The following is a 26,174-nucleotide window of genomic DNA, read 5'->3' on the forward strand; positions in this document are numbered from 1 at the left end:
CCTCATTTGGTAATGGAGAAATTAGCCACCACAAGGTTCACCTTCCAGCAGGACAATGACCCTAAGCATACTGCGAAAGCAACACTCGAGTGGTTTAAGGGGAAACATTTAAATGTCTTGGAATGGCCTAGTCAAAGCCCAGACCTCAATCCAATTGAGAATCTGTGGTATGACTTAAAGATTGCTGTAAACCAGCAGAACCCATCCAACTTGAAGGAGCTGGAGCAGTTTTGCCTTGGAGAATGGGCAAAAAACCCAGTGGCTAGATGTGCCAAGCTTATAGAGACATACCCCAAGAGACTTGCAGCTATAATTGCTGCAAAAGGTGGCTCTACAAAGTAGGGGGGGGGGTGAATAGTTATGCACGCTCAAGTTCAGTTTTTTTTTCTTATTTCTTGTTTGTTTCACAATAAAAAAAGATTTAGCATCTTCAAAGTGGTAGGCATGTTGTGTAAATCAAATGATACAAACTCCCCCAAAATCCATTTTAATTCCAGGTTGTAAGGCAACAAAATAGGAAAAATGCCAAGGGGGGTGAATACTTTCGCAAGCCACTGTAATATTTGTGGTATTTAACGTTCAAATAAATATCAATGGGTAGATCGATGCTCGCATAAAACATACATTATCATTGTTGTAAACCACTGAGTACAGAGCACTCATATCATTACAGCATGATAGACACTGACACCTGCTATAGCTATATTGTATTGACAGGTTAGAAGAGGACATCCCAGAGCATATACAGCTATATAGATCTCTATATGGCTCTGAGTTGTTGTCATCTTTACAATTTAAAACAGGAGGATCCTGGAAACTGTCCAAGATGCATTAGGCGACCTTGACAATATGTACAGCACCTAACTTGAAGTACCTATCTTGAAAATGGGGAGTGAGACAATAAAAACCCAAACAAATACTGTCTATACATTTCTCTACCTCAGAAACATGGAAATCAAGTCCAGTGCAGAAGTAGAGATAATGTCAGAGTGCTGATAACAATAGAGAGGAAATATTCCCCCTGCTATTGAGCCTCAGTCCACAGACATACAACAATACAAAACCATCAACACAAAAGATAGCAATATGCCTCTCAAACACAAGGAGATGGATGGATACCTGCAATCTGGCGAGCTGGGCAGTCCTGGCTACAATCTTATTGTAGGGGTCAACGATCTTTGTCCTTATCCTACGAGAGAAAACAAATAGGAGGTTGAGTGCTGTTATTAGAGGTCTGATTATTGAGGGTCTCTGAACACAAGGGTAATATTTTGCCTTTATCATTCCCTGTGATGATGTGTTATAGGCTTGGAGTAGGTAGATAATGCACCTAACCACTGGGTAAGATGTTTCTTCATCACCATAATGGCTGAGATTGGGGTTATGTTAATCTGGTCCAAGATCAATTGTTAACCTACCTGTCCACAGCACCCTGCAGAGCAGCGATCCTGGTCTGCATCATCTGCAGGACCCCTGAGAAACAACACACAAACATCTCACTCAATATATTGACATAAAAATGATGTGATTGGCTTTTATGTAATGATGGAAGAGTATAAGATGCTTTGTGAACTTTGTAAATGTATGCACTCAGCTGACTGTATCCTTGGTACTAAACACTTGAAACTTCTCTTGAGCTTTTGGTCTCAATTCCTTATAGCAAAGAGGTTGCAATAGCATTTTTCTTTTTAACAATTGGTGCCACAAACCGGATTCATCCTTGAAAGACAGACTTGGTGGAGAATAGGTAGTGGAGGTGGCCGGCCCTAAATAAAAAAAGTTAAGCTAGTTTCTTACCAATACCTCCTGTGCCCCATAAGAGCCATCTGCCCTTTCTTTTTTATCCCTCAGTCATGTTTTTTGAGGTTGCTGGAAAAAAGTATCTGTAGGAGAGTGAAGTTTCAAATTGTTTATGTGAAACCATTGTTGGCGGGAGGGGTATCCAGAAAGAGAGCAAGGGTGCAGACTATTGGTAGTAGTTTGGGGGAAGGACTGTGACTAGGACAAATCCAGACTGTCTAGCACAGGTCTATAGAAGGTCTCCGGGTGGGGGCATTACGGTCAGGTTGTATCATCGTATGGTCTGGGGTGGGAATTCAGTATACGGAGTCTCCCCATAACGTGCTGTTGTTCGGGGGTTGTTCAACCCAGATGGGTCATATTCGGTGATCGATTCGGGTAGGGGTGTGTCCCTATCAGAGAAAAGACTGCGGTGAACACGGTACAACCGCACAAGACAGGGTTCAGAGGAAGGGGATCCTGGAGTGGAGACTTGTATTTAATATAGGTGAAAACAATGTCTTTGTGCGCTGGTTTTTATGGGTGAGAGCTGTATTTGATGCAAGTATCCACAGGTGAAATATATATGGTGAGAAGCCTGGAATTTTAGGATGGGAATTGGTAGAAAGATACACTACCGTTCAAACGTTTGGGGTGACTTAGAAATGTCATTGCATTTTTAAAAGAAAAGCACATTTTTTGTTCATTAAAATAACATTAAATTGATCAGAAATACAGTGTAGACATTGTTAATGTTGTAAATGACTATTGTAGCTAGAAACGGCATATTTTTTTATGGAATATCTACAAAGGTGTACAGAGGCACATTATCAGCAACCATCACTCCTGTGTTCCAATGGCACGTTGTGTTAGCTAATCCAATTTGATTATTTTAAAAGGCGAATTGATCATTAGAAAACCCTTTTGATATTATGTTAGCACAGCTGAAAACTGTTGTGCTCATTAAAGAAGCAATAAAACTGGCTGTCTTTAGACAAGTTGAGTATCTGTAGCATCAGCATTTGTGGTTTTGATTACAGGCTCAAAATGGCCAGAAACAAAGACCTTTCTTCTGAAACTCGTCAGTCTATTCTTGTTCTGAGAAATGAAGGCTATTCCATGCGAGAAATTGCCAAGAAACTGAAGATCTCGTACAACGCTGTGTACTACTCCCTTCACAGAGCAGCGCAAACTGGCTCTAACCAGAATAGAAAGAGGAGTGGGAGGCCCCGGTGCACAACTGAGCAAGAAGACAAGTACATTAGAGTGTCTAGTTTGAGAAACAGACGCCTCACAAGTCCTCAACTGGCAGCTTCATTAAATAGTACCCGCAAAACACCAGTCTCAACGTCAACAGTGAAGAGGCGACTCTGGGATGCTGGCCTTCTAGGCAGAGTTGCAAAGAAAAAGCCATATCTCAGACTGGCCAATCAAAAGAAAAGATCAAGATGGGCAAAATAACACAGATACTGGACAGAGGATCTCTGCCTAGAAGGCCAGCATCCCGGAGTCACCACTTCACTGTTGACGTTGAGACTGGTAACAAGTTTGAATCGGAATGGAAAAATACTCCTCGTAAACTCATACAACCTTGGGAAGTTTTTAATCTTGTGAGACATTTTATTTTGTCTTATTATGAAATCGATTTATAGAATTGACGAAAGGGTGGCTGGGTCACACGAAATGAGATGAGAGTTAATACTGGGAGAAGGTCACGAGAAATTAGAGTTGGGGTTACCAAACCTAAAATGACCTTTTTAAAATGTTGTAGTGCCGTGGTTATGGAAAAATCAAGGAGAAGAGAGACCAGTCTTTACGGGAGTGTATCTTTGGTGAGATAAATGTCGCCCTGTCTAAGGGTAGTACATGCTAAATTAAGTGCATATAAACAATGGGGTGGATTAAAACAAAGGATTAATAATTGGAGGGAGGAGAGTGGTTTTATCATTATCGTGTTTGGTTTGTAATTTAAAACGTACGAGTTGCTGATTTCTTATGGATCCCTTTGCGCGCCAATCCCTTTAGCGGGATCAATTTGACAACACCCAGTGAAATTGCAGGGCGCCAAATTCAAAAACAGAAATACTCATAATAAGAATTCATAAAGCATACAAGTGTTATACATCGGTTTAAAGATTAAATTCTTGTTAATCCAGCCACAGTGTCAGATTTCAAAAAGGCTTTACGGCGAAAGCAGACCATGCGATTATCTGAGGACAGCGCATACCAACACATGAAAATCAGATTTCAACCAGGCAGGTGCTACACAAAAGTCAGAAATAACGATATAATTCATGCCTTTGAAGATCTTCTGTTGGCACTCCAAAATGTCCTATAAACATCACAAATGGTCCTTTTGTTCGATAAATTGTTTCTTTATATCCCCAAAATGTCCATTTATTTGGCGCGTTGGATTCAGAAAAACACCGGCTCCAACTCGCCCAACATGCCTACAAAGTATCTAATAATTAAGTTACCTGTAAACTTTGTCCAAACATTTCAAACAACTTTCCTAATCCAACTTTAGGTATTTTAAAACATAAATAATCGATAAAATTTAAGACGGAATATACTGTGTTCAATAGCGGATAAAATGAAAGTGGAGCGAGTTCCAGGTCGTGCGCCCCAAACAAAAAAGTACACTTGGCTTGACTCTCAGAAAGGAAAGGGCTACTTCTTCATTTCTCAAAGGAAAAACATCAACCAATTTCTAAAGACTTTTGACATCTAGTGGAAGCCATAGGAACTGCAAGCATATTTCTATTAAAAAGGGATTTCCATAGAAACTAATGGTAAACAGCTTGAGCTTTTTCCCTGGATGGATTGTGCTCGGGGTTTCGCCTGCCAAATCAGTTCTGTTATACTCACAGACATTATTCAAACAGTTTTAGAAACTTCAGAGTGTTTTCTATCCAAATCTATCTAATATGCATATCCTAGCTTCTGGGCCTGAGTAGCAGGCAGTTTACTTTGGGCACGCTTTTCATCCGGACGTGAAAATACTGCTCCCTAGCCCAAAGAGGTTTTAAGATGTAGCATAGTGAATGCTAACGAAATGTACACTTTCTCTTCCAGGAGTGGGTGTCATTTTCTTTCTTTCACTTTGGAAGGATTAGGCCGTAAAATTAGCTCCCAGATAAGTAAGACCTGGCCATTTGTGTGTTTTCGCCATATGGTTTACCACACACACACCAGAACGCAAACACAATTGACCAATTATGAATGTGGGTTAGTGGTGTTAATATCGTGGGATTTACTGTCGGGGTCTTTTCAATTTGGTTTTAAACTGGGTGAATGAATGATGAAAATGTTTTAAATGGTTTCTGAAGGAAAGGGAAAGAAAGGGAAAGGAAATACATAATGGTGGTGAATGACCTTTGTCCTGACTTTCTGGTGAGTCCTGATCAATTTTATTAGAAATAATGGACAATAGAATATATAGAGTTATCAAGAGTTGTAATTCTAATTGGATGTTAATAGCCCAAGTTATTTATCTTTGATTTAACAGGCAGTGTTATCATGTCGGTTAGTGTTTCTGTATTTGTTTTGATACAAATCTCACCAGATTGGGGACGCTGTATTGTTGGGATTTCTCCCGAAAGGTTAGCGATATAACTCCCTGTCCCGGTATTTGCGGTGAGATAGACAGTATAAGGGAGTATAGGACAATTTGGAAAATGGTTTCAACAGTGTGTGGTTATGCTCTTTGGCATTAACGTTATAGGGAATTGGAAGAGCGGAATGGAATGTGACTGGGGGTGGCTCATAAATTAAGGAAGTGGGTACTAGAGTCTCAGGGAAAAGGTACCACTCTATGTATATTGTTACAGGAGATAGCACGTAGGAGAGGACAGCTAACTGCACAATATAGAAAATAGAGACTAGTATGAAGTAAATTGAATGTCACAGACCCAGATCATGGTGATAGTAGCAGAGATAGTATTGTCATTTCAGACACTTTTGTCAACTTTCAATGAGGGGTTTGTCAAAGGTATAACGCTTAAAAGGAAAGCCACAAATTCCTGTATACAGGAGATTACATCAACAGAAGGGAAGTTTGCTGTAATAATATCATCACATCTCCTGAAGAGTGTGATTAAGAAACATATGACTCAGAGTTTGTTAGGTTGGATACTATTCCAACGCCACCACAGGACTCATGCCACATCAATGGGTAACTGGAAGTACCGGATGCTGTTAATCACGTCACAAATGAGTGATTTGGCCATACTGGGAGAATCTATGTTGTCCTATTGTCAGGAAATGACCCATGTGTTGCAGTGCATATCTTCCCAAGTGAAAGAGACCCACCGTAGACTCCCTCAGGATTGGAAAGCACACTCACTAGAGCCAGGAGACGAGGTGTGCTTGAAGGTCCATCAACCGGGTACCTTTTAGCCCAGGTGGACCAGACCCCACACTGTCCTACTAGTGACTGACACAGCAGTAAAAGGTGTCGGGAAGGAAGGCCTGGATCCAGGTGAAAGCTGTACCAACACCTACTGACATGGGAGAGGCCGAGCAAGATGGAGAGGCTAGAGCAAGTTTTGATAGAGGAGGTGATGACGGAAAAGAAGGAGTGTAGATCACACTGTAAAAGGGCTATAATGTGGGGCCTTGGGACATTTTTAGTTGGGGTAGTGTTTGTGGCGACTGCTATTTTTTTAACCTTTATTTAACTAGGCAAGTCAGTTAACAACAAATTCTTATTTACAATGACGGCCTACCAGGAAACAGAACTGCCTTGTTCAGGGGCAGAACGACAGATTTGTACCTTGTCAGCTCGGGGATTCGATCCAGCATTCGGTTACTGGCCCAACACTCTAACCACTAGGCTACCTGCCGCTATAATCACTACCAATCCAAGGGGAGAAGATCAGATAACACTTTGTATAGTGGATAGCGTTGATAGCTCGATATGAAGATACTCGGGTTCATTGTGAGAGGGTAACATCAAACGTTTCTGAAGCCGCGAGCGTAACTAATCATCAGGGCATGGTGATATGGGTGGCTCCATTAGAAAATAGGTCTAGTGTCCTAGACATAGAATGTTCTGATAAGGGGATGGTTCTCTTACAAACAGGAATTTGGAAAGAATGCAATGGAACAGATAGTTTGAGGAATGAAACTCGTCCCTCCTTCAACTTGGCATTGTGTGCGTAAAACTCCAGTTAAAAGAACAGCAGTTAATAACCTTCAAGTTAGTGTGGGCAGAGGACAAAAAGTGTGGGCAGAGGTTTTACATACCCGTCTCTCCGTACTACCCAACACCAACAGGAATGAAATGTTCGGGGAAGATTTTAGATAGTGAGAGACCGAGGACCTGGGGAGAAATAGCTTGTTGGGGCAATCAGACCCTAGACAATATTATGCAAAGAGTGTATAATGACCAGATAGTCCTTATTGTTAAACGGCATGAGGAAAGCGAGGGATATGAGCAGATGAAGGCTTAGACCCTACTTTAGTTCATGAGACAAATATACACCAATGTCTGTGGCAGAGTGGGGGAAGTACAGGACATTCCGATGGAGTGTTGGATGTGGGGGTAACCCATGTAAGCCCTCTCCTTGGTATCCCGAAAACCAAGGCCATAGTCTTTACAGGGACAGGAAATAGAGGAATAAATGTGACAGAGGCAGAGGGATGCCTCACCTATAAATGAAGAAAATGGGTGATGGACTCTAATTAGAGAATGAAACCACTCCACTGTGTAGAGTTATACAGGGAATAGTGCATAGTGTGGGAAAGACAGTGGTCTGTGCAGAGTGGAAGGTCTACTATGAGGATAAGCTCAACATGGGAGGACTCTAGGAGGGTGATCATAACCGTCGCTGAAATAGTCTTATCATTTCAGACTTTAATATCCACATATGGAGAAGGTTTTACTGGTGAGGGAACAACAATTGAGAGGGTTGCCACAGACCCATGTATTAAGGAATCTGTATTCCCAGAGAAAAAGCTTGCAGTAGTGGTGGCAGCCCATCTGTTGCAGGGGACGATCAGGAAGCATGTGACCCAGAGATATGTAGAACTGGACACTCTCTCAACCCCACTGCTCTCTCCTCCATATCAAAGGGCAGATAATCAATTGACATACCTCGCAGAGAACTGGGGCCAAGACACGGTAACAGGAATTTGTAGGGGGATTGCGGAAAAACAACCTTTAGGCCCTAAAACCTATGTCACCCATAGGGTTTTCACGGGGGGGGGGGGGGGGGGGGGGGGGGGGTATGCCGTGGGATGAGAGCTGTGATCCAGATCTGAGTAATGATAATTAATACCCGGCCAGTCCCTACTGTAGCACAACATAAGGAGGCAATAGATTTTCTAGTCAGGAAAACGTTAGGAGAGGACTGGGGAAAAGGCAGAGAATATCTCACAAACTCAATCATAGATCTAACGGTAAAGGCATTGATGAAAGTTACTGAGTGACAGAGTTAAAGCTGGAACAATACTTACTGCTGTTACATTGGGAGTAATAACAAAAGAGACTTTTATTAAGGTGGTGGAAGGTGCTGTAGGAATAGCATGGAATTGGACTATTGATACATTTGGTGGATGTCAAAATATGCAGCATGGGCAGTGTTGGCAGTTACAGGGGTCGCTCTGATGGCATTGTTAGGATTCCATATAGTAAAAGCTTTGTTGTTGAAACGCATCTATAGTGCGGATCTGCCACAAGAGGTGAAATTGATTCAGGCTACGGCTCGCGTCTTTAGGGTAGATTCAGGAGGTGAACGCAGTGAGGAGGACTTGGCTGAAAAACATCTCTTGTGATCCTGTGGCCCTTGATGGAAGACTGAGGAAATGCATAATGGGCATATTTAGAGCCCTACTTTTTGTGGACCTTGGCAGAAAAGCACATCAGCGGGCAAAGTGTTCAGGGGTAGCATGAGATCGTGTCGGTCGGGTTACTCAAGCTGTGGTCAGAGATTTAGTTTATAAAATGTTTCTACATAGATGCTTATGATAAATCAGTAGAATTCAGGATTGTTTTAACTCTTGAGTTTTTTTGTTTTTGTTTTCTATAATTTTCTATTTTCTCTATCAAGTCTGTTTCTATCACATTCTCAGGTCTGGAGAAAACCAAAGAAGAAGAAAGTCCACAGCCAGCAGTTGAGTGATTATTTTGTGATATTGAACAATAAGAAGTGTTTATGGTTTAATGGGGGGACTGATGGATTCTATTAAAATGTTTCAAGTTAAACTGTAGTTTGTTTGTATCCTGTTTCGTGAATGATTACTGTGAGTATGAACGGAGTTTGGGCCATGAAAATGTGTGTATACTAATTTAGAAAAGGTTGACCTCGTCAGATAAGAGGAAATTGCCTAGGATGAGAGAGCAGGGTCAGGCCCAGGACAATGAAGATGACGGGGTGTGCTTCTAACATACAACTAAACACAGAAAGGACAATGGACATTCCACAGGGTAAAGGAGGGAAACTCATTGGGGTCATAAAATGTATAGCTGGGGAGGTGACACCTACAAGGAGGGTAGAGTGTAAGATGCTTTGTGAACTTTCTAAATGTCTGCACTCAGCTGATCGTATCCTTGGTATTAAACACTTGAAACTTCTCATGAGCTTTTGGTCTCAATTCCTTATTGCAAAGAGGTTGCAATAGCGTTTTTCTTTTTAAACAATAATACAACATTATTCTCTGTTCAAATAGAACACAATCACTTCCCTGTGGCTCAGTTGGTAGAGCATGGTGTTTGCAATGCCAGGGTTGTGGGTTCGATTCCCACGGGGGGGCAGTACAAAAAAAAAAATGCATGAAATGAATGCATTCACTACTGTAAGTCGCTCTGGATAAGAGCGTCTGCTAAATGACTAAAATATAAATATTCAATACTGAGACATGCGCTGATGTTTTTTTTACAAGTGTGTGACAGCAGCGCCCCCTATGGAATGTCAACAGCACTACAATGGCAGCATATATTCCAGCATAGGGGTTCTCAAACTTTTTGGGGCTGGGGACCCCTTTTGTGATGGCAAATTGATCAGGCACCCCCTCATAATCAGAACACAAAAAAATTGTCTTCACTGAGTTTTACTGTGACGTCTGCAGTGCATAGCCAGAATGAATCTAGTCTCGTGCCAGGGGAAAGAACATTGAAAAGGGCCGCCATGGGGCAGAGATTTTTTGTTGGTGTAGCTTTAAAGCTAAATACTGCAATTCTACACATTATGCCACGAAGCAGAGGGAAAAGTTAGCGTTTTAAACATTAAATTACAGTGCATTTATGTAACAAATCTATATACAGTACCAGTCAAAAGTTGACACACTTACTCATTCAGTGGTTTTCTTTAACTATTTTCTACAATGTAGAACAATAGTGAAGACATCAAAACTATGAAATAACGCATATGGAATCATGTAGTAACAAAGAAAGTGTTAAACAAATCAAAATATATTTTATATTTCAGATTCTTCAAATTAGCAACCCTTTGCATTGATGAAAGCTTTGCACACTCTTGGCATTCTCTCAACAAGCTTCATGAGGTAGTCACCTGGAATGCATTTCAATTAACAGGTGTGCCTTGCTAAAAGTTTGTTTGTGGAATTTCTTTCCTTCTTAATGCATTTGAGCCAATCAGTTGTTTTGTGACAATGATCAGAAGATACCAAATAGGGCTAAAAGGCCATATTATGGCAAGAACAGCTCAAATAAGCAAAGAGAAACGACAGTTCATCACTTTAAGACATGGAGGTCAGTCAATACGGAAAATGTCAAGAACTTTGAACGTTTCTTCAAGTGCTGTCGCAAAAACCATCAAGCGCTATGATGAAACTGGCTCTCACGAGGCCCGCCACAGGAAAGGAAGACCCAGAGTGACCTCTGCTGCAGAGGATGAGTTCATTTGAGTTACCAGCCTCAGAAATTGAAGCCCAAATAAATGCTTCACAGAGTTCAAGTAACAGACATCTCAACATCAACTGTTCAGAGGAGATTGCGTGAATCAAGCCTTCATGGTTGAATTTCTGCAAAGAAACCACTACTAAAGGACACCAATAAGAAGACGAGACTTTCTTGGGCCAAGAAGCATGAGCAATGGACATTAGACTGATATAAATCTGTGGTTCCAACCGCCGTGTCTTTGTGAGACGCAGAGTAGGTGAACGGATGATCTCCGCATGTGTGGTTCCCACTGTGAAGCATGGTGGAGGTGTGAAGGTGTGGGGGTGCTTTGCTGGTGACACTGTCTGTGATTTGTTTAGAGTTCAAGGCATTACTTAACCAGCATGGCTACCACAGCATTCTGAAGCGATACGCCATCCCATCTGGTTTGCGCTCAGTGGGACTATCATTTGTTTTTCAACAGGACAATGATCCAACACACCTCCAGACTGTGTAAGGGATATTTGAACAAGAAGGAGAATGATAGAGTGCTGCATCGGATGACCTGGCCTTCACAACCACCCAACCTCAACCCAATTGAGATGGTTTGGGATGAGTTGGACCGCAGAGTGAAAGAGTGAAGGAAAAACAGCCAACAAGTGCTCAGCATATGTGGGAACTCCTTCAAGACTGTTGGAAAAGCATTCCAGGTGAAGCTGGTTGAGAGAATGGTTCAGAGAATGCCAAAGCTGTCATCAAGGCAGCATACCACCCTGCATCCCACTGCTGGCTTACATCTGAAGATAAGCAGCGTTGGTCCTGGGCAGTTCCTGGATGGGAGACCAGATGTTGCTGGAAGTGGTGTTTAAGGGCCAGTAGGAGGCACCCTTTCCTCTGGGCTAAAAAAATGCCCCAGGGTAGTGATTGGGGACATAGCCCTGTGTAGGGTGCCATCTTTCAGATGGGATGTTAAAAGGGTGTCCTGACTCTCTGTGGTCACTAAAGATCCCAGGGCACTTATCATAGGGGTGCTTAACCCTGGTGTCCTGGCTAAATTCCCAATCTGGCCCTTGTACTGTCACCTAATCATCCCCAGTTTACAATTGGGTCATTCCTCTCCCCAGGTCGTTGCTGTAAATGAGAATGTGTTCTCAGTCAACTTACCTGGTAAAATAAGGGTTAATAAATAAAAGGCAAAGGGTGGCTTCTTTGATGAATATAAAATATATTTTGATTTGTTTAACACTTTTTTTGGTTACTACATGATTCCATGTGTTTTTTCATAGTTTTGATGTTTTCACTATTATTCTACAATGTAGTAAATATTAAAAAATAAATTACAAAACTTGAATGAGTAGGTGTGTCCACATTTTTGACTGGTACTGTATATACCTGGTGGAGTACTGTGGATAGCAATATCCCTGTGAGCCTCCCAGGCCCATGTTGTCCAGGGTTACATTTTAGATGAATAATATTATATTTTATCCACATGTAACAGTGTAGGTTCCGTCCCTCTCTTCGCCCCAACCCGGGCTTGAACCAGGGACCCTTGCACACATCAACAACTGACACCCCACGAAGCATCGTTACCCATCGCGCCACAAAAGCCGCGGCACTTGCAACGCAAGGGGGAACCCTACTTCAAGTCTCAGAGCGAGTGACGTCACTGATTGAAATGCTATTAGCGCACACCACCGCTAACTAACTAGCCATTTCACATCGGTTACACACAGTACTTGTATTGGGCCCGCAGACCCCAGTTGACAACCCCTGTTCCAAAAAGTCAGAAGTGCCATGATGATGACAAAAACAAATATGTGCTAAAAGGTGTGTTACCTTCCAAAGACTCAATCCCAGTAGCTTGAGCAAGTAGCTCCTCATGCCTGGCTACCACCTGACAGGAGAAAGAAATTCAACACATGAAGGAAAAGTGTCTTTCCTACAGAAAACGTATACATACCAGCCATCAATAGAGAACAAACTGACTGGCTGATTAAACTAATAATATATATAGATATGGCACTATGGATCTCACATGTGTGAGATACAGTTGTGTGTGACAGATGATAGGTGTCATGTATACCTGGCTGTGGAGCTCCTTGTCCAGCTGACTGATGCCCTGAGCCAGCTTGGCCAGCTGTTCTGCGATGACAGCATGGTGGATGGCCTGGGCTGTGTACGTCTTCACGTCAAAGTCCTCTATGAGAAAATCAGCATAGCATTCTGGAGAAGAGATGGGAAAAAAATAGGAACAATTTATTAGCTATCCACTTCCTGGATTATTTATTACCCATGGTAAAGCAACAATATGGCCACACACATTCCACTCCAAACGTATTTCCAAAGACACTTCTGTTTTTTTATCACAAGCAAAGAATATTGACAAACAGAAACGATTATGACGCTTTGCCGTCAGTCAATGATGGACTGCCCTGCAAACTCGGTAGCTCTCATTCCTACACGACTACGGAGCTGATACACCTAGCTAAATAAAACAAAACATCCATCTACGTGAAGTAAAACTGACTGACAGAATAGTATTGAAAATAAATGTTAAAATACAGAATTGTACCATCACTTAGCAGTGAATTCGTTGAAGCTCCTCCACTACCCTCCATGTTTGCCACTTCATCACACGATGACGTAGAATTTCAGCGACAGGAAATGAACCAAACCAAATATTTTATTCTTCAAAAGAAAATATCAAACGAGCTGTATTTTGTACCAAAGTTCATTGTGATAACTTTATTTATTTATACGTATTACGTTCAAAGGTAAAAAATATTTTAAAAAGTTGTTTGGTGGACACGCCCACTAACGATACCGAGTGTTATATTGTTTGCATTCGGGCGTCAATTTTAGCTAGCTATCTTAATTACATAACATATGAACGTCATCTAGTCACAACAACGTTAGAATAGGCCATAAACTGTATGCACCAAACAGTTTCGACTGTGGAAAGAAAAGCATTGCCATGGCTAACTAGCTAGCTAACTCACTTCAGTGATTAAAAACATACGGTCTATGACAATGACGACCATCAACATCATGGACATGTTTGAGGAAGGGAAAGTTCTGAAAATCTGTGCTGCTATGGTCCGGTATTCAAAGTAAGATGATCAGATCTTCGGATATTTTCAATGACTTGTTCAGCTGTTGGGATTTGTGCCTATAGCTGAAGTACAGTCGTGGCCAAAAGTTTTGAGAATGACACAAATATAAATTTTCACAAAGTTTGCTGCTTCAGTGTCTATAGATATTTTTGTCAAAATGTTACTATGGAATACTGAAGTATAATTACAAGCATTTCATAAGTGTCAAAGGCTTTTATTGACAATTAAAGAGGGACTTTGCAAATAATTGCAATTCATCAGATCACTCTTCATAACATTCTGGAGTATATGCAAATTGCCATCATACAAACTGAGGCAGCAGACTTTGTGAAAATTAATATTTGTGTCATTCTCAACGTTTGGTCATGACTGTAGGTTGAGCAATAGCTATATCTCATCGTTTATTTTCTGCTTTTCCAGGTTGGCATTCAGGTCACTGGTGAGGAAATTTGACTGACATTTGCTTCACTCCAATAATAGTTGCTCCTGACTTTATGCGTTCTGTCAAAGCCAGAGACAGTGAATATACAAACAATGAATGTAATATGAGATCACTTTTTTCTAAAAGGAAATATTAGATGCCTTTCAAAATATAGGGACTTGTGTCTGCAGTCATTGGATGTGTGAAGACTGTCAATTTGGTGTCAATTAAATCCAACTTTATTGCTCTCTGTCTCTCCCAGCTGACCATCCTCTGATCGTGCAGTTTGCTGCCAGTGATGCCCAGACCCTGGCTGATGCAGCCTGTGTGGTCGAACCCTTCTCTGATGGAGTGGACCTCAACTGTGGCTGTCCCCAGCGGTGGGCCATGTCGGAAGGCTACGGGGCATTCCTTATCAACAAACCTGAGCTGGTCAAAGACATGGTTTGACATGTCAGGAACCAAGTGGACAATCCTAACTACGCAGCCTCCATCAAAATAAGATAAGAGTGATCATATCACCAAATATAATTGTTTCACTTTTGCTTCAAAGACAAAAGAGCTTGTAACAGCTGTATTTTGCAAGCAACCTAAGTGTCATCTGAAGTTCCTTTTCCAGTTGTTGTTTCCTCTCTCTTTTCCCAGAATTCACAAGGACCTGGGATGTACGGTGGACCTGTGTCAGAAGGCAGAGGCGGCAGGGGTGTCCTGGATAACGGTCCATGGTCGGAGCGCCAACAGCCGGTCCACTTTGACGCTATCAAGACCATCAAGGTCAGTCTGTCAGTCCCTGTCATCGCCAGCGGAAACATAAAAGACCCTCCGAGATGTGGAGACCACTCATCAGCTCACTGGAGTTGATGGTCAGTTCAATTAGTGCAAATCTCAATTGATTCCCTATTCCCAATATTGTGCACTACTTTTGACCAGAGACTCCAAAGGCAGTCACACAGGGCTCTGGTCAAAAGTAGTGCAATGTGTATGGGAATAGGGTGTCATATGAGACAGACCCTTAGTTAACTACACATGTAGTTATTTCCTTGGGAAAGATGCTCTTGAAATGGCTTCATATTAAATCCCTTTATATAGGCCAAAGTGATCCACAATGACACGCTGTGCAGTTCTATGAAAATAAACCACAACATGGGGGATTTCTGGGTGGGAGCCACTATCATGGTTTATTGTCCTAGAACTGCATAGCCCAATGTTTACTCCTTATCATAAACACTATCTGTTTTTCATCTGCATTTATTCTGTAACCTCTCATTCCATCCAGGGAAATCATTCTCTGTTTATTGTGTCATCTTAACAGATATTAATGGTAAATACTTAAAAGGGTAGCTGGATGTTCCATGCACAGAAATAATTCAAGAAAATATAGAATATCTCTATACATGATCTTTATAGTTATATGGCTCACTCAAGGCACTTCCCCTCCCACCTCACATGCCCTGTCTTGTAGGTGTGACGACAGGCCGGGGGCTGTTGCCCAACCCGGCCATGTTCGCTGGCTACAATGAGACCCCTCTTGAGTGTGTGTGGGACTGGGTGGACCTCGCCACAAACCAGGGGACCCCCTTCACCTGCTTCCACCAGCACCTCATCTACATGCTGGAGAGGGTCAGCTCTCAGCCCGAGAGGAAGGTGGTCAACTCCCTGCATAGCACCGCCGCAGTCATAGACTACCTCCACAACACATATGGATCACCAGACACACAGACAGTAAGCCTATCATAAACACAGGCTAGGTATATTTTATTGTGTATGTTATTAATTTTATTTTCAATGTAATAAAATATTTTATTTTCTATATTACCTTTTTTATTTTTTTTATTTTTATGATAGTTGAGGTGTGCAGTGTGCAAGCACATAATGTGTCCCTCTATCTGCAAAAAAAAATGAAGGTCACATCAGATTCACTTCAACATGTCCAGTCAGACACGACTAAAAGGTACAAACAAAACCAAACACATTACACCTAATTTCATCATATTTGTACTTTCCATGATGTGTACAGTATGGGATTTACAACATATGGCAGAACCTTATTGGTTCTCCTCAGTAAAGAATAAGCCAGTAAGCGAACAGCTAAAACCTTCTGTATAACGTCATTCTCTTGAGACCCAAAAGAAAGTGACAGCAAAAAAAAGAGGGTGAAACAACTGTCTCCCAACTTAAGTTTGCTTTTCATCCTCCAGTTTCTTTGTTCGGGTGCCGCAGAGTAAGTTACATACTTTGCATAATTATTAAGATACTGAACTTGGCTCCTCGTATGTGTAGTTACTTACTATGTATTTCACAAAAGCGCTAACGTTACCAGTTAACGTTAGCTAAATAGCTATCGTGTCCTGCCTTAAAATATTGCCAGCTACCTGGCTGATGTCACCGCATGAAGTCTTTAGCAATAACGTTATATAGCTAGCTACTATTTCTATTAGGCGTAGCTACTATTTCTATGATATAAGGACGTATGTTACACACTGAATGAAACAGCATAAACGTAGTACTGCTGGATGTTAACCTAGTAACGTTACGTATCTAGCTAGGATAAGAGGCTTATCACTGAAACAGGAACTACATTGTTGTTCTTAATACATTTGCATTGGTGGTTTCACAGGTAGCTGAAATATATCCAGAGGAAACTAGCTAGCTACGTAGCAAGTTGAATCTTTCTGTTGTTGACGTCAACAATTAAACCAGTCCTTTTCCATTCTGGCAAAACAACCTAACGTTACTGCCAGACTGAAAAGGACCTCTGATGCTTAAAATGTTTCATATTTTACAGACTGTATTATTAGAGATGACGTTGCAATGGACTGCAGTTGCCCTCTTCCTCTATGTGGAAATAGGTGTACTCCTCATCCTCTGTCTACCCTTCGTCTCAGCCACCAGGTAGGAATGAGCCCTAACCAATCCTGATACGGCAACAACCCAGTAAGCAAAATTATGTTGAAATTCTGTCTAAAATACGTATTTTCCATTAGTCAGGTGAATTTAGAGTTCTGAATGAAAGTTGAAAATACGTTATTTACAGATGTTAAAAATACATTATGGTTTGGTCACGGACGGATTCACTGACATTTTCAACCATACCCACATGTTTCAAGCAGACCACCATAGTCGATGTGCCCATGAACGCCAAGGTAACCTGCCTAAATGACTTCCGCCCCGTAGCACTCACATCTGTAGCCATTGTTAGGTTCTGGTTATTAGAGTAAGAACCCGACGGACACTGTGAAAGCTTAAGCCAAGTTTATTCTTGCCAAAGGATCGAAAAGCTGAATTGACAAAAACATGTTTACAATAGTGGTGGTATTTGTACCAAAGTTTGGGTGGAGTCTCATCCTTCTTGCTAAACATAGTTTCCTGCCTCGCAATAAAGATAAAAAGTGATACGGGCAATAAACGGTTCCTCTTCCCTTAACATGACCTGACCTGACCCCCTTCATCACTAATCCACCGCTCCCCTTATTAATGTTGCCACGTGATCGTTTTCCCTGCACTCAGCACATTCCAAGCTTAATTGCACACACCAAACACCTTCCTCCTACAGATAACCATTAACTTCTGGTGTAGACCCTCCAAACCTAAGCACTCAATATTTCAATAGGATACCTGATAATTAACCCTATCCCAAGTTAAGGAGTTAGAAGCCAGAATACATCACCATGAAAATCTTTAAAAAGCTGGTCACGGCTCACATCAACACCATCATCCCAGAAACCTTGGGCCATTCTAATTTGCATGCTGCCCCAACAGATCCACAAGTGATGCAATCTCTATTGAACTCCACACTGCCCTTTCCCACCTGGACAAAAGGAACACCTAGGTGAGAATGCTGTTCAAATCAAATTGTATTAGTCACATGCACCGAATACAACAGGTACCTTACAGTGAAATGCTTACTTACGAGCACCTGAACAACAGTTCAGTTTCCAAAAATATGGATAAGAATAAGAGAGAAAAGTAACAAGTAATTAAAGAGCAGCAATAAAAAAATAACAATATATACAGGGGGGTGCTGGTACAGAGTCAATGTGCAGGGGCACCGGTTCGTTGAGGTAGTATGTACATGTAGGTAGAGTTAATTAAAGTGACTATGCATAGATGACAACAGAGAGTGGCAGTGGTGTGGAGGGGGGGGGGACAATGCAAATAGTCTGGCTAGCCATTTGATTAGATGTTCAGGAGTCTTATGGCTTGGGGGTAGAAGCTGTTTAGAAGCCTCTTGGACCTAGACTTGGCGCTCCGGTACCGCTTGCCGTGCGGTAGCAGAGAGAACAGTCTATGACTAGGGTGGCTGGAGTCTTTGACAATTTTTAGGGCCTTCCTCTGACACCGCCTGGTATAGAGGACCTGGATGGCAGGAAGCTTGGCCCCACTGGGCCGTTCGCACTAACCTCTGTAGTGCCTTGCGATCGGATCCCGAGCAGTTGCCATACCAGGCAGTGATACAACCAGTCAGGATGCTCTCGATGCCAAATCTTTTCAGTCTCCTGAGAGGGAATAGGTTTTGTTGTGCCCTCTTCACGACTGTCTTGGTGTGCTTGGACCATGTTAGTTTGTTGGTGATGTGGACACACCTAGGAACTTGAAGTTCTCAACCTGCTCCACTGCAGCCACGTCGATGAGAATGGGGACGTGCTCAGTCATCTTGATCACGTTGAGGGAGAGGTTGTTGTCCTGGCACCACACGGCCAGGTCTCTGACCTCCTTCCTATAGGCTGTCTTGTTGTTGTCGGTGATCAGGCCTACCACTGTTGTTTCATCGGCAAATGTAATGATGGTGTTGGAGTCATGCCTGGCCGTGCAGTCATGAGTGAACAGAGAGTACAGGAGGGGGCTGAGCACGCACCCCTGAGGGGCCCCTGTGTTGAGGATCAGCGTGGCGGATGTGTTGTTACCTACCCTTACCACCTGGGGGCGGCCCGTCAGGAAGTCCAGGATGCAGAGGGAGGTGTTTAGTCCCAGGGTCCTTATCTTATTGATGAGCTTTGAGGGCACTATGGTGTTGAACGCTGAGCTGTAGTCAATGAATAGCATTCTCGCATAGGTGTTTCTATTGTCCAGGTGGGAAAGGGCAGTGTTGAGTGCAATAGAGACTGCATCATCTGTGGATCTGTTGGGGTGGTATGCAAATTGGAGTGGGTCTTGGGTTCCTGGGATGATAGTGTTGATGTGAGCCATGACCAGTCTTTCAAAGCACTTCATGGCTACAGATGTGAGTGCTATAGGTCGGTAGTTATTTAGGCAGGTTACCTTAGTGTTCTTGGGCACAGGCACTATGGTGGTCTGTTTAAAATATGTTGGTATTACAGACTCGGACAGGGAGATGTTGTAAATGTCAGTGAAGACACTTGCCAGTTGGTCAGCGCATGCTCGCAGTACACGTCCTGGTAATCCGTCTGGCCCTGCGGCCTTGTGAATGTTGACCTGTCTAAAGTTCTTACTCACATCTGCTGCAGAGAGCATGATCACACAGTCTTCCGGTACAGCTGGTGCTCTCATGCATGTTTCAGTGTTATTTGCCTCGAAGTGAGCATAGAAGTAGGCTCGTGTCACTGGGCAGCTCTCGGCTGTGCTTCCCTTTGTAGTCTGTAATGGTTTGCAGGCCCTGCCACATCCGACGAGCATCAGAGCCGGTGTAATACATCTCGATCTTAGTCCAGTATTGACGCTTTACCTGTTTGACGGTTCGTCGGAGGGCATAGTGGGATTTCTTATAAGCTTCCGGGTTAGAGTCCCGCTCCTTGAAAGCGGCAGCTCTAGCCTTCAGCTCAGTGCGGATGCTGCCTGTAATCCATGGCTTCTGGTTGGGATATGTACGTACGGTCACTGTGGGGACGACGTCATCGATGCACTTATTGAAGAAGCCAATGACGGATGTGGTGTACTCCTCAATGCCATTGGAGGAATCCCGGAACATATTCCAGTCTGTGCTAGCAAAACAGTCCTGTAGCTTAGCATCTGCTTCATTTGACCACACTTTTTATTGATCTAGTCACTGGTGCTTCCTGCTTTAATTTTTGTCAGGAGGATGGAATTATGGTCAGATTTTCCAAATGGAGGGTGAGGGAGATTTTTGTATGCGTCTCTGTGTGTGGAGTATAGGTGGTCCAGAGTTCTTTTCCCTCTGGTTGCACATTTAACATGCTGATAGAAATTTGGTAAAACTGATTTAAGTTTCCCTGCATTAAAGACCCCGGCTACTAGGAGCGCCGCCTCTGGGTGAGCGTTTTCTTGTTTGCTTATGGCGGAATACAGCTCATTCAATGCTATCTTAGTGCAAGCCTCTGACTGTGGTGGTATGTAAACAGCTACAAAGAATACAGATAAACTCTCTCGGTAGGTAGTGTGGTCTACAGCTTATCATGAGAAACTCTACCTCAGGCGAGCAATAGCTTGAGTCTTCCTAAGATATCGTGCACCAGCTGTTGTTCACAAAAATACATAGACCGCTGTTCTATCCTGCCGGTATATCGTATAACTAGCCAGCTGTATGTTGATGTTGTCGTCATTCAGCCACGACTCCGTGAAGCATAAAATGTGACGGTTTTTAATGTCCCGTTGGTAGTTTAATCCTATGCATAACTCGTTGATTTTATTGTCCTAAGATTGCACATTTGCTAGCAGAATTGAGGAAAGTGGGGGTTTATTCGATCGCCTTTGACTTCTCAGCAGGCAGCTCGATCTCCGGCCTCTCTTTCTCCGCCTCCTCTTCACGCAGATCAAGGGGCTCAGGGCCTGTTCCCCAGGGAGCCGTATATCCTCCGCCTCGGGCTCGTCAGAGTCGTGAAAGAAGAAAAAGGATTCTGCTAGTCCGTGGTTAGTAATTGCAGTCCTGATGTCTAGTAGTTATTTTCAGTCGTAAGAGACGGTAGCGGCAACATTATGTACAAAATGAGTAAAAAATTAAGTTACAAATAACGCAGATAAACGAACAAATAAACACATTGGTTGGGGGCACGTAAAACGTCTGCCTTCTGCTCCATCGCCATTTAGAGTACAGCTTAGCGTTCAACACCATAGTGCCCCTCAATCTCATCACTAAGCTAAGGACCCTGGGACTGAACACCTCCCTCTGCAACTGGATCCTGGACTTCTTGACGGGCTGCCCCCACGCTGCCCCTCAACACGGGGGCCCCTCAGGGGTGTGTGCTTATTCCCCTCCTGTACTCCCTGTTAACCCACAACTGCGTGGCCACGACTCCAACGCTAAGTTTGCAGACGACACGATGGTGGTAGGCCTGATCAACAATGACAATGAGACCGCCTATAGGGAGGAGGTCAGAGACCTGGCAGTGTGGTGCCAGGACAACAACCACTCCCTCAAGGTGAGCAAGACAAAGGAGATGATTGTGGACTACAGGATAATGAGGGCCAAGCACGCCCCCATTCAAATCGACAACGCTGAAGTGGAACGGGTCGAGAGCTTCAAGTTCCTTGGTGTCTACAACATTAAATAACCTATCATGGTCCAAACACACCAACACAGTCGTGAAGACGGTACGACAACGCCTCTTCCCCCTCAGGAGGCTGAAAAGATTTGGCATGAGACCTCAGATCCTCAAAAAGTTCTACAGCTGCACCATCGAGAGCATCCTGACTTGTTGCATCACCGCTTGGTATGGCAACAGCTCTGCATCCGACCGCAAGGCGCTACAAAGGGTAGTGCGTACGGCACAGCACGTCACTGGGGCCAAGCTTCCTGCCATCCAGGACCTCTATACCAGGTGGTGTCAGAGGAAGGCCCTAAAAATTGTCAGACTCCAGCCACCCAAGTCAGACTGTTCTCTCTGCTACCGCACGGCAAGTGGTACCGGAATGCCAAGTCTGGGACAAAAAGGCTCCTTAACAGCTTCTACCCCCAAGCAACAAGACTGCTGAACAGTTAATCAAATGGCTACCTGGACTATTTGCATTGACCCCCTTATTTTATTCTTATTTGTGCTTTTTGCTATGACTCTCTTGCACAGGCTCAATGTACACTCACTGGACTCTAACCACACACTCACACATACTACACTGACACTCCAACACGGACACAGACAAAACACATGCATATTACGTCACACACACACACACATTCACATTCCTTCACACTCTTCAAATACGCTGCTGCTACTCTCTGTTTATTATCTATGCATAGTCACTTTACCCCTACCTACATGTACATATTACCTCGGCTTATCTGTACCCCTGCACATTGACTCGGTACCGGTACCCCTTGTATATAGCCTCGTTATTGTTATTTTGTTACTTTTATTTATTTAGCAAATGTCTTACTTTTTAAAACTCTGCATTGTTGGTTAAGGGCTCATGTGTAAGCATTTCACGGTAAGGTATACCTACACCTGTTCATCCCAAATGTGTTCGATGGGGTTGAGGTCAGGGCTCTGCGCAGGCCAGTCAAGTTCTTCCACACCAATCGCGACAAACAATTTATGTATGTACCTCGCTTTGTGCATTGGGGCATTGTCATGCTGAAACAGGAAAGGGCCATCCCCAAACTGTTGCCACAAAGTTGGAAGCACAGAATGTCATTGTATGCTGTAGCGTTAAGATTTAACTTGACTGGAACTAGGGGGCCTAGGCCGAACCATGAAAAACAGCCCCAGACCATTATTCCTCCTCCACCAATCTTTACAGTTGGCAATATGCATTGGGCCAGGTAGCATTCTTCTGGCATCCGACAAACTCAGATTCGTCCGTCGGACTGCCAAATGGTGAAGCGTGATTCATCACTCCAGAGCACGCGCTTCCACTGCTCCAGAGTCCAATGGCGGCAAGCTTTACACCATTGCAGCCGACACTTGGCATTGTGCATGGTGATCTTGTGCTTGTGAGCGGCTGCTCGGCAATGGAAACCCATTTCATGAAGCTCATGACGAACAGTTCTTGTGCTGACGTTGCTTCCAGAGGCAGTTTGTAACTCGGTAGTGAGTGTTGCAATCAAGGACAGATGATTTTTGCACACTACGCGCTTCAGCAGTCCCGTTCTGTGAGCTTGCGTGGCCTACTACTTCGAGGCTGAGTCGTTGTTTCTCCTAGACATTTCCACTTCACAATAACAGCACTTACAGTTGACCGGGGCAGCTCTAGCAGGGAAGAAATTTGACAAAGGTGGCATCCTATGACGATGCCATGTTGAAAGTCACTGAGCTGTTCATTAAAGCCATTCTACTGTCAATATTTGTCTATGGAGATTGCATGGCTATGTGCTCGATTTTTATACACCTGTCACCAATGGGTGTGGCTGAATTAGCTGAATCCACTAATTTGAACTGGTGTCCACATAATTTAGAATGTACACTATATATACAAAAGTAAGTAGCATTATATCACAATAATACTTTTTCAATCAATTTATTATAGGAAACAAAAGCCAACTTAAGATTACAATATAGCGGTGATTTTACATTTTTTCCAACTCACAGAATAAACTAACAGACCACTTCAACTACAATAACATTCTCAGTAACGATTACTGGAATATTTGTTTCTTGCTGTGACTGTGATATGTTGTTTATCTACCTTAGTTGAATGCAAGTAAGTTGCTCTGGATAAGAGCGTCTGCTGAATGACCAAAATGTAAATGTAGAAACCTAAAAAGTGTTAAACAAATCAAAATATATTTAATATTTGAGGTTCTTCAACGTAGCCACCCTTTGCCTTTGACAGCTTTGCACACTCTTGGCATTCTCTCAACCAGCTTCATGAGGTAGTCACCTGGAATGCATTTCAATTAACAGGTGTGCCTTGTTAAAAGTAAATTTGTGGAATTTCTTTCCTTAATGCGTTTGAGGCAATCAGTTGTGTTGTGACAAGGTAGGGGTGGTATACAGAAGATTTGATAAAAGACCAAGTCCATATTATGGCAAGAATAGCTCAAATAAGCAAATAGAAACGACAGTCCATCATTACTTTAAGACATGAAGGTAAGTCAATGCGGAAAATTTCAAGAACTTTTAAAGTTTCTTCAAGTGCAGTCGCAAAAATCAAATCAAATGTTATTTGTCACATACACATGGATAGCAGATGTTAATTCAAGTGTAGCGAAATGCTTGTGCTTCTAGTTCCGACAGTGCAGTAATATCTAACAAGTAATCTAACAATTCCCCAACAACTACCTAATGCACACAAATCTAAAGGGATGAATGAGAATATGTACATGTAAGTATATGGATGGCCGAGCGGCATAGGCAAGGTGACAGAGGGTATAAAATACAGTTATACATGTGATATGAGTAATATACGATATGTAAACATTATTAAAGTGGCATTATTTAGAGTGCATTGTATAAAGTGACTAGTGATCCATTTATTAAAGTGGCCAGTGATTGGGTCTCAATGTAGGCAGCAGCCTCAGAGTTAGTGATTGCTGTTTAGCAGTCTGATGACCTTGAGATAGAAGCTGTTTTTCAGTCCCAGCTTTGATGCAGACACATCTCAACATCGACTGTTCAGAGGAGACTGCGTGAATCAGGCCTTCATGGTCGTATTGCTGCAAAGAAACCACTACTAAAGGACACCAATAATAAGAAGAGACTTGCTTGGGCCAAGAAACACGAGCAATGGACATTAGACCGGTGACACCAAAATGTTTGAGTCAGTCAAATCACATGAATCCATATTAGATACTTTTCTTGCAATACATTTTGCCGTATCTTTAAAACTGCAGAATTGTTCTCTGCACCCCATGACAAAATGTGTAGAATTGCAGGAAATACGTTTTTAAACCTGCAAAATCTTCTCTGACAACAAGATGGGTGTGACCAGGGGCGGCCTGAGGGGAACACTGTGGGAAACCCTGCTCTACTGTGCTGTTCAAACTTGTGAAACATAGATGTCTATGTTTGGTTCAGATTTGAACATGACCGGACCAAATCTGAAACAATCAAAGACATCTATGTTGGGGTCAAATCCAGGCCGATCAGGACAGACTAGAGGCATGGCCGATTTAATTAGGGCCGATTTTCAAGTTTTCCCAACAATAGGTAATCGGCATTGTTGGATGCCGATTACATTGCACTCCACGAGGAGACTGCGTGGTAGGCTGACCACCTGTTACGCGAGTGCAGCAAGGAGCCAAGGTAAGGTGCTAGCTAGCATTAAACGTATCTTATAAAAAACAATCAATCTTAACATAATCACTAGTTAACTACACATGGTTGATGATGTTACTAGTTTAACTAGCTTGTCCTGCGTTGCATATAATCAATGCGTGCCTGTTAATTTGTCATCGAATCACAGCCTACTTCGCCAAACGGGTGATTTAACAAGCGCATTCATGAAAAAAGCACTGTCGTTGCACCAATGTACCTAACCATAAACATCAATGCCTTTCTTAAAATCAATACACAAGTATATTTTTTTAAACCTGCATATTTAGTTAAAAGAAATTCATGTTAGCAGGCAATATTAACTAGAGAAATTGTGTCACTTCTCTTGCGTTCTGTGCAAGCAGAGTCAGGGTAGATGCAGCAGTTTGGGCCGCATGGCTCGTTGCGAACTGTGTGTGAAGACCATTTCTTCCTAACAAAGACCGTGATTCATTTGCCAGAATTTTACATAATTATGACATAACATTGAAGGTTGTGCAATGTAACAGCAATATCTAGACTTAGGGATGCCACCCGTTCGATAAAATACGGAACGGTTCCGTATTTCACTGAAAGAATAAACGTTTTGTTTTCGAAATTATATATTTTTTTCGGATTTAACCATATTAATTACCTAAGGCTCGTATTTGCGTGTTTATTATATTTAAGTCCATGATATTTGATAGAGCAGTCTGACTGAGCGGTGGTAGGCCGCAGCAGGCTCGTAAGCATTCATTCAAACAGCACTTTCCTCCATTTGCCAGCAGCTCTTCACAATGCTTGAAGCACAGCGCTGTTTATGACTTCAAGCCTATCAACCCCTGAGATTAGGCTGGCAATACTATAGTGCCTATAAGAATATCCAATAGTCAAAGGTAAATTAAATACAAATGGTATAGAGAGAGAGAGTCCTATAA

The 26,174-nt window shown here is 42.6% G+C and overlaps 2 protein-coding genes across 4 annotated transcripts in view; one reads left to right on the forward strand and one right to left on the reverse strand.

Moving 5' to 3' along the window:
- Positions 1 to 13,305, reverse strand: part of LOC115198758 (conserved oligomeric Golgi complex subunit 5) — a 103,803-nt gene extending 90,498 nt beyond the window's left edge. Inside the window, exons 1-5 of the mRNA XM_029761006.1 lie at positions 13,194 to 13,305; positions 12,705 to 12,844; positions 12,458 to 12,515; positions 1,419 to 1,473; positions 1,120 to 1,189 (exon numbers count right to left, since the gene is read on the reverse strand). Coding sequence (XP_029616866.1) covers positions 1,120 to 1,189; positions 1,419 to 1,473; positions 12,458 to 12,515; positions 12,705 to 12,844; positions 13,194 to 13,239 — 369 coding nt within the window. The 5' untranslated portion in view covers positions 13,240 to 13,305. The remainder of the gene's footprint in view (positions 1 to 1,119; positions 1,190 to 1,418; positions 1,474 to 12,457; positions 12,516 to 12,704; positions 12,845 to 13,193) is intronic.
- A 130-nt stretch (positions 13,306 to 13,435) lies between these two features.
- Positions 13,436 to 26,174, forward strand: part of LOC115198761 (B-cell receptor-associated protein 29) — a 32,115-nt gene continuing 19,376 nt past the window's right edge. The window contains exons 1-4 of one of the 3 annotated variants that reach the window (XM_029761010.1): positions 13,436 to 13,731; positions 14,155 to 14,173; positions 14,418 to 15,018; positions 15,618 to 15,877. In XM_029761010.1, the coding sequence (XP_029616870.1) occupies positions 15,656 to 15,877 (222 nt within the window). In that variant the 5' untranslated portion in view covers positions 13,436 to 13,731; positions 14,155 to 14,173; positions 14,418 to 15,018; positions 15,618 to 15,655. Of the gene's footprint in view, positions 13,732 to 14,154; positions 14,174 to 14,417; positions 15,019 to 15,617; positions 15,878 to 16,251; positions 16,377 to 16,940; positions 17,048 to 26,174 lie in introns of those variants that run through there. The other 2 variants (XM_029761011.1, XM_029761015.1) reach the window with 2 other exon arrangements.

This window comes from Salmo trutta, chromosome 8, assembly GCF_901001165.1.
Source record: "Salmo trutta chromosome 8, fSalTru1.1, whole genome shotgun sequence".
NCBI classification, from domain to species: Eukaryota; Metazoa; Chordata; class Actinopteri; order Salmoniformes; family Salmonidae; genus Salmo; species Salmo trutta.